This window comes from Phytophthora infestans, genomic scaffold (assembly GCF_000142945.1).
Source record: "Phytophthora infestans T30-4 supercont1.194 genomic scaffold, whole genome shotgun sequence".
Taxonomy (NCBI): Eukaryota; Oomycota; class Peronosporomycetes; order Peronosporales; family Peronosporaceae; genus Phytophthora; species Phytophthora infestans.
Window position 1 is genome coordinate 44,150 of NW_003303565.1, and position 9,110 is coordinate 53,259.

A 9,110-nucleotide genomic window follows, 5' to 3' on the forward strand; every position below is an offset into this window, starting at 1 on the left:
AATACAGAGTAGTCGCTCTACCTTGAGCAATAGCCCGTTTCAGCGCAACACGTCATATAGCACTTCGTGCCATACTTATGCGGTTTGTCCTTGTTGTAAACTCGGATAGGATTGGACTGACTTCTATTGGGGATCGTGCCTTCGTCGAAACTCACTTTAGCGCCCATCCGATATCCCCGGCGGAACGTCGTCTCGATGGTTTGCAAGATCGGCCGCACTTTCCACGCCTTATCACCTAACGCTGGAACTGTTGTACCGCTGGCAAAGTGGAGGAACCGAGTGATCATATTGAAGCGTTCGCGTTTCATGTACCGCCCAAACGTCCTACGAGGCACCGCACCGTCGTCGCGTGTTGACCAGTGCTTACTCAAGCCATCGGTATGTCCACACAGTGTCCTAGCCACGAGAAGGCCAACGACATGAATTATTTCATGAACTTGCACGGGTTTCACTCTCGGCAGCTTTGCCTTGATCTCTTCTAGTGACTGCACTTGTTTTTGCGGGTCTCTATCGTGAGCTGCAAGCTGACGAAGTCGATTTTTTTCGGCGATACTTGGAATACAATGCAGGCGATACGCATTGGTTTCGTCGGTGATGCGCACCCACAGAGCTTTTGGCAGGAAGTAGAAAAACATACCAAGAGGCGAGGCAGCAAAAGCAGCAGCTGACTTGGTAGGCCCAAATGTGCCATTGTAGAGATCGTCAGCACTGTCCAGCTGTAGCTCACCTGTATTCAGTGCCATTTAGAATAAGTTAGCTCAAATACATCAATTCTGTAGCATACAGATTTACCGCTGTGGTTCTCATCATACAACTTCCAGCCGGACAGTCCGAGCTGGCGCATGGCATCATCATCTTGTCGAAATAGCTCGATCTCATCTTCGAATTCGGTGTCCGACTCGATTTCCCTCTCGTACTCAACACAAACTGCTGATGGTGGGGCAACTGCGTCATCTTCGTCGTCACTTTCTCCGTCGTCTGGAAATGGCTCCGAAGATACGTTGATATCGTCCGTCGCTAAGGGACCGAACAATACCTCCGTACGCATGGCGTCGATAAAACCTTCGGATTCAAAGGCATCCACACCAATGTGACGACCACTCTCGCTTGAATTGACACTGGTGTCCAGCTCTGGATCCTCCGGAATACACGCGTTGTCGCTACCTTGTTTAGTATACTCCAGATTAGATCCTTCACCTGATGAATGGGTGGCTTCCTCATCAGGGGAACGTGCCGCTGGACTTGAAACCGCTTCAGTAGTATCTGCAGCCGCCATCGTCAAAGGTGAGGCTCGTTGGGTAGCGTCGGCTTGATTTGCCAGAGTTCCAGCGGGGGCTTCGCTTGCAGCAGCAGCTTGAGTCGTCGGGGTTTCAATGAGCACTCGAGCGGACGCAGCAGCAAGTTTTTTCGGTGGGGGAAGCGGTAATTTCAGCTCAAGCATTCCCTCAGTCCGAGCAAACATCATAAGCTCGTTTTCTCCTACGCCAAATTAAGTTATTTAGTCTATGAAGGACTTTAGATAGCAATTGAGCGCTAACTTACCAACAAAGTGGTCAACGCGGCGCTGTGCTGCATCTAAGCTGCGAGCGACACCAGGCTTCACATAGGTAAAGTCCACACTTAACCCCTTCGGTATTCTCGACTTCCATCCCTGCTTGGAAAGCTCGCGCCATAGCTGCTTGAATGTTTTTTCGTACGGGCCGTTCATTGTGGGGAGAACGGATTGTGCGGGACGAGAGTAATGTGTGGTGGTCTGTGAATCAAAACGGCTCATTACAGAATTTTCAAACCTCCATGAATTTTATATTGTCTTTTCTATGATGCCAGTGAAATCCCCGTCTATCTTCGCTGCGAAGATCTTCAATGATAAAGTCGCATACAAAAAGATATTATGCGGTGAATTAGGCTGATGGTAAGCTCGTTTGATATAAGATCCGGTCCTACAGCTTATTCTGTATGATACAGAATATCGTCTTAGAAGGTTAAGCTGGTAAAAAAAACGGAAGCACTAAAGTCTAGGATTCCAACAATATAATTTGTTTAGATTTATAAAAAGGATTATGTCCAGGATCGGTAATTTATTCAAAAATATCTTTCACGGAGTGGAAGTCCCATTTTTAAAAGCGACGCGTGATCGGGAGTCGACGTCGAGGACGCCTGGAAGCATTCGCGATGGGGCGCACGCAGGCTACGACAAGCTCGGCGCTGACAGCATCGCGCGACGCACGCGCAAGAGCCGACAGGCATCCCGCGAGGGCCATGCTGCACCAGTCAACGCAGATGAAAGAAATGATGCGGCAAACGGTGACGAAGAAGACCCAGAAAACCAAAGTGGCAGCGACCAAGAGGGCGGCGACGACGCAAATAATAGTGACGACAATGCTGCCGGTGAGATGGGTGTCGAGGAAGTGGGGGGAGGGGGCCAGTGAAGTGGAGGAGGCGGTTGGTGAAGTGGAGTAAAATGAGGAGGCCGTGGATGAAGCTGGTGATGCGCGCGACGCTAAAGCTGTTGATGATGAGGACATGGCCTCGGACAGTGATTCAGCCTAGGATTCAGCCCAGATTTCAGCTTGCTCGGGGGGATTTAGTGTTGATTCGAATCAAGTGGTTGTGGTGGCTCCAACTACGTGGCACACAGATTGGGCAGCATGGCAGAAGTATTTTGACAATTACTGCGAACAGACGATGCAAGTGATATCCGTTTTGGGGACCACGGGGCGTGCAGAGCGCAACAGACGTTTAATGAAGACCAAGAAAGGGATCGCCGACTCGGGTTTTGTTCCAGAGGGTCTAGATCCGTATCAGCGTACATACATCTGCATGCACGGATGATCGCAGAGAAAAGCGAGACGGAAAACGGATTGTCCATTTCGGTTTGAGGTCCAGTGGCAGAACTGCCAAGGAGTTTGGTAGCTGGGGGTGAAACTGGGCAGGTTCTATCACAACCATAGCGTATCGAGAGAGACGTATGCTTCGTATCCATGTGCGCGCGGCGTATCGGATGTTGTGGTTGCAGCGCGTGTGGAAGAAATGTTTGCCGTTGGAGCGAAACGCTCCAAAATTTACGACAACTTGCTGGAGCACGATCAGAACGTGATTAAAGCTGATGTGGACAGTATGGTGCAAGATTTTGCGTCGTCAGTGTCGTCGCTGGACGAAAACAACGCTACTGATGCTGAAGTTGGAGATTTGGCCGCTGACCCAGTGAATTGTACGAGCATCGCTGAAACTGAGAACGGGGAGACCAGGGGTGATTTCGTTGTGTACAGCGCTCATGCGTCAGATGTTCAGCCACTTTGGAGAAGTCCTGTTGGTCGACAGTACGCACAAAACTAACAGGTAAGTTATGTGCTTGTCCAGGATTTATATATGATTTCAACAGGATTAATGCATTATGGTGCTGTGTGTGCAGATACAGCTACCAGCTTTAAACGTTTATGATAGTAGATGATTTTAGAGAAGGTGTAGTCGTGCAGTATTCCCTTTTAGAAGCAAATGAAGACTGGCATATGGACCGAGCAATTGCTCATTTTAAAAAAGCACATCCTGACGGTCTCAATTTGTTGCGAGTGATTGTGGCTAACAAGGATCTGAATGAAGCTCGGGTATTGCAGTCACATTTTCCAGAAGCTCGTGTTTTGATTTGTCACTTCCACGTGATAAAATACTTGAAGGAGAAACGTTCGAAGCCAGAAATCGGGAAATTTTCTGCTGACGATGCTTTTCAAGTTGATGCAGCGGTACACAAGCTTGTGTATGCGTCTTGTCAAGACGAATATGACACAGCACGAGCCTTGCTTCGCAAAATTTGCTCGATAATTGGAATTAGTGGATTTTGTGAGTACTTAACTCGTAACTGGGATTCGTATCAAAAAAGATGGGTCATGCATTTGAGAGCAAAGCTGCCGTACTCTCGTAATCGTACAAATAACCGACTTAAGAGATTTTTTGGACAGCTGAAGGATGTGATCAACAGTAGTATGAGCATGGCGCAGTGTGTGGAGGCCTTAGTTTCGGGCGGCCGGCGGGTGGAGAAGGAGTACAAGTACCGTTTGACTCGGATCAGGCGGTTTGTGAATACAATCTACGATGAAGAAATGGCGAACGTTACGATTCACTACACACTACGTCGCTGAGCAGATCGAGCCAGAGTATGCTGCCGCATTGTCTAAGGCTGATAGCTACAAGTACGAGGTAGAATCTGAAGATACCGAAATCGTTTTGGTGTTTGGAGCAAACAGATCGCATCGAGCTCGCTTGGCTGATTGGCGATGCAACTGTGACTTCGCTTCATCCTTCCGACTCTCGTGCCGTCACGCAATCGCATATCGAAATCACGTCGGCGTCGCCGCACCAAGTATACATGGAGCTGTATTGATGAAAGGTTTGTCGTGATAGATTATTACAGAATAGTTGCAGGATTATAACAGGATTTGTATATGATTGTAGATGGACAAGCCCAATAACGACGCTGCAACCAGTGCGTCAGCTTCAGTACAAGGTGTTCGATGAAGATGCATCCGTTTCCAAACGTAAAAATTCTCGTACACACGCAAGAACGTTATAAGGAGGCAGCTTGAACTACATATTTGATTGCGTCTGAACTTGCAGATCTTAGTGACGAAAAGGAATTCGAAGCGATGCTAATTAATAGTTTCGTTCTCCAGCAGTGGAGAAACGTTAGGCAAAATCAGCAGGTGTCTTCTGAGGATACAGCTCACAAACGAGAACAAGAAAAGGCCACAGAGGCGAAGGATAGTGGTAACGAGAGTCTTGAAACAAGCGACCGAAGCTCAATTGAGTGTCCCGATACAAACAATGCAAGCTCCGAAACGCAAACCTCTTCTACTCAAGTTAAGGTGCGCATGAACGCAAAGGCGCGCAAAGTGGGACGTCCGCAGAGCCAGCGTAAGATTACGGCAGCCAGCGAGAGATCTGATCGATAGTGGTTCAAGGTAGCTGAAAAAAAAGGGCGAGCTACAGCTGGAGTGGATGCACTAGAAGACCTAACTAATTCTCTGAAAGCTGAGCAACCCCGTCTAGTGGAAACGCAGCGCCGGCTGTCGGGTGTGCTAGCGAAATATGCACACGCCGCCGACCAGCGACCTCTGTTTCGGAAGATGCGAAATCCTGTATTAATCCTGGATCCATTCTATATCATCCCGTCCAAGCTCCTGAACCACTGCATGTGAGTTCTTCTAGTTTCCAATACGAGTCTGAATCCCGTGGGTGTGTAACCCATTGTGGACGACTCCGTGGCATCGTCCAGTCCCGTCGTAGAGGTGGTCCAGATCAACAATGTGGGGTCGTTTTCGAGAGAACAGACCCAGGTGATGAAACGAGTTGATATTTTGAAGCAAATGGTGCAGCTTAGTATCGACACACACACAAGGGGTCAATCGAGGAAGCTCTCCCTGCACTTAACGCGGAGTATCATGATGAGGCGAGACAGGTTACAAACCAAATTTGGAGCACGCATCCAATGTCGCCTATTGCAGAGCTTGATAAAGCGCAAAAATTTGTGTACTCGATGCTCGATGCTGTACCGTGTCATACCACCCTCCTAGCAGACCGACGCATCCATTTGAGGGTTATGGGCAAGCCTCACTCCCGATTTCCCGACCTGTAGGTTTTCTGGCGTACAAGAAGCAACTACCAAGTCGGTTCGGGCCAAAGATAACGAAGAAGTGGTTACGAAGAAAGTCATGGATCGTATTACTGCGCAAATTAACGAGTTGGATGTGGATACGATGTTGCTGCCGCTGAATTTTGGCAACGCTCACTGATGTTGCGTTGTGGTGAAAGTTGGGGCTAAGAGGAACTTTTACTACGACCCTTTGAACCAGAAGTCCTACATGCGTGCAGCAAAAGGAGTGGCGACGTATCTAAAGTACAATGGACTTAATGACTTTGCTGTGGTGCCGCATAACAATCTCATTCAGTTTGTCCAGTTTAGCTGTGGGGTTTTCGTCTGCTGGATGTTCCTGCGCCAGGTTGTTCCTGGGCTAACTCATGACATGCGCGACACCGCTCTCATCAAGCGTCGTTTCGAATTATTCTACTATATCTTCTCTGGACGTCTAGTTGTGCCAACTAGACACGCGTCCACATCTACTCAACCCCGACCACTAATCCAGACGACAAAGAAAAAGCTCCTGCTCACGTGAATCAAGACCCCGAAAACGAAGACAGCCCTCCCACCCAAGTTACAGCAAGTGTATGAGCAGACAGACTTACAAGAAGCACAGTTAAGCTTGGAGCAATGATAACCTTGATAAATACATCACTTTTACTTACTCTTCAGCTTATCTTGTGGTCTTGCGCTCTACATGAACCTTGAACAGATATCGTTGTGAAAGTGCCAGCAGTACCATTACTTGCAGCGTACATGCAACGGACGCCGTGGAGCTTGCAGATTTGCCGATGAGTCAGTCCTGGAATAATCTTGTGAGCAAACCACAGCCGCACGTTGCTTCAAACGTATCTTGCGAAAGATGATATCACAATAGACAGGTTTAGTAATTCTTATTTGATAATCGGAACATACTATATCTTCTCTGGACGTCTAGTTGTGCGAACTAGACACGCGTCCACATCTACTCAAACCCCGACCACTAATCCAGACGACAAAGAAAAAGCTCCTGCTCACGTGAATCAAGACCCCGAAAACGAAGACAGCCCTCCCACCCAAGTTACAGCAAGTGTATGAGCAGACAGACCTACAAGAAGCACAGTTAAGCTTGGAGCAATGATAACCTTGATAAATACATCACTTTTACTTACTCTTCAGCTTATCTTGTGGTCTTGCGCTCTACATGAACCTTGAACAGATATCGTTGTGAAAGTGCCAGCAGTACCACTACTTGCAGCGTACATGCAACGGACGCCGTGGAGCTTGCAGATTTGCCGATGAGTCAGTCCTGGAATAATCTTGTGAGCAAACCACAGCCGCACGTTGCTTCAAAACGTATCTTGCAAAAGATAATATCACAATAGACAGGTTTAATAATTCTTATTCGATACAGTATAACGTAATATAATTCTGGACTCCATTTCCCGCCAAAAAAAACGTTCCGGCTGGAATTCTTTTTATTACAACTCATCAAGAAGTCTTCAAAAAGACACTTTGACGACAACATCAAAACCAATGTACTGCTTACTGTCGCAGTCCACCTCCCATGCCACCGAAACCGCCGCTCCAGCCTTTTCCGCTACCGTAGTGTTTGCCTTTCGAGCCGGAAGTCCACGCTATGGTGGACGAGTTGTCATAAGACCACAAGTCTACACTGCTAGTGGTCGCAGTGGATCCGGTCGAAGTCCACAAATTACCGCCAGTAGTTGACGTTTTGGTTGTAGCCGAAGGCGTTGTGGCCGTAGCCGACGAGGACACATCGGGCGTACTGGAGGACACAGTCGTGGACGTCCCCGCTTCGTTAGCGGTGGTGGATGATGTCGATGCAGTAGTCGAGACGAACGAGTTGTCCCCGCTCACCGGTCCCGTGAGGGACACGCAGTCCTTGTAGACTTGCCACACCATGTCACTGTCCACACCCTGGAAGGCCAACCAGTAGAACCTCAACATGCAACCACTCGTCGAGCACAACGAGTAGTCCACGGGTGTGAACACTGACTTGGTGTCCTGGGTGCCGTCCCCGTATGCAGTCGTCATTGGACAGCACCATGGTGTCATCCAGCCAGATCTCACAGGGACCATGCCACGGGAGAAGGTCGCGTCACCCGTGGTAGGTGGGTCCTTTGCAGTCGCGTCCGGGTCGGTATAACCACAGTCAGCACCGTACAGATCCGTGTCGCTGTCGAGCAGCGTTCGGATGTCGCTGTAGCCGTTCGACGATTTTAACGTCGTGTAGAGCGAAGTGAGGCAATCGCTATCGTCGCTGCTGCAGCTGTCTCAGTCGCCCGACCACTGCGGCTCGATCTGCATGATCCAGGCCGAGGTGACCGAGTTCGTGAACTCGGCCAAAGGGATGTACATGTAGCCGTGTGCGTTCGCATTATGGACGACGACAGCTAAGGCGAAGACTGCGGAGAAGATCGTGTTGCTAGACACCATGGAAGACGACAAGCTAAGACGCTCGAACTCAAGACGTCGAGGAAAATTCACAAATGAGGATATAGTCAAGCCTTCCCAGTAACTCCCAGACGGCATCACTTTGATACCTAGTTTACAGCATTACAGCACGCCCCGATTATCTTTACCAAGATGGACATGGAGTGCGATGCCGATCACTGAGAAATCCTCAAAACTAAGTGAGTTTTGACTCTTTGAATCTCGTTCGATGGAGACCGCCGAACAGTGCAGACGTAGATACCAAGGATCTATGAGATGGTCACTTTTATTGAAGCCGTGATCGCATTCCCACATCTGCTTGCCTCAGGGTTTTACATGTAGTTAACTACTACTACTACTACTTCGAAGTAGTAGTACCCTGCATGAGTCATGAAGCGTGACCCACTGAAACGCCTTTACCGAAACGGCAATTGTATCCGTTGACCGGTGTTGGATCATTTTCATCACTGTCGCTATGGTAGAAAAAAAAAACTCGCGCAACCATTTATTAGTCTTTGACAATAGCCTACTCCATCCGTTTCACTCTCTTGTTGCTCCGTGGGCTACCGCAGGTCCAGGACTCGTCTCTTCGATTCGACATCTTCAGCGGTTCTAAGTTCTCTCCATCCTCCTCTTCTTCCGGCTCAGCCTCACTGGGTCGCTTCTCGCCAGCTTTAGTCGGCATTTCTTCGGCTACTTGGTCGGGTTCTTGTCAACGAGCCATTCGTGGTCGCAGACCTGGTCCGCTGTGGGTCTTTGGAGCGGATCAACACGAAGCATCCAGTCCAACAGCGCTCGCAGCTCACAAGGCAGTCGACTCTCCTGCCCCCAGACCCGGAAGAGGTCACGAACGGATCCACCAGGCGTCGATAATAGACGAAACCGAGCGTCTGCGCCGCTGGCTTTCTCGAACGGAGGGATTTTCGTCACCAGAATAAATAATATCACTCCAAGAGACCATATATCCGCTTGTAGTCCATTGAAGCAGCTTCGGTCGTTGGGATCGCACTTACATCCGTTCGACAAGGCGAACGCGAGAAAA

General features: G+C 49.0%; 2 protein-coding genes across 2 annotated transcripts; one reads left to right on the top strand and one right to left on the bottom strand.

Annotated features, from left to right (window-relative positions):
* Window positions 1-3,030: 3,030 nt before the first annotated feature.
* PITG_20946 (uncharacterized protein) lies at window positions 3,031-3,642 on the top strand (the record flags this gene model as incomplete). Its single annotated transcript, XM_002895339.1, has 3 exons — window positions 3,031-3,211; window positions 3,270-3,339; window positions 3,615-3,642. 3 exons carry the CDS (start codon window positions 3,031-3,033, stop codon window positions 3,640-3,642), a joined length of 279 nt encoding a protein of 92 aa, XP_002895385.1.
* A 4,952-nt stretch (window positions 3,643-8,594) lies between these two features.
* PITG_20947 (uncharacterized protein) lies at window positions 8,595-9,048 on the bottom strand (the record flags this gene model as incomplete). Its single annotated transcript, XM_002895340.1, has 3 exons — window positions 8,595-8,732; window positions 8,786-8,966; window positions 9,017-9,048. 3 exons carry the CDS (start codon window positions 9,046-9,048, stop codon window positions 8,595-8,597), a joined length of 351 nt encoding a protein of 116 aa, XP_002895386.1.
* Window positions 9,049-9,110: the final 62 nt, after the last annotated feature.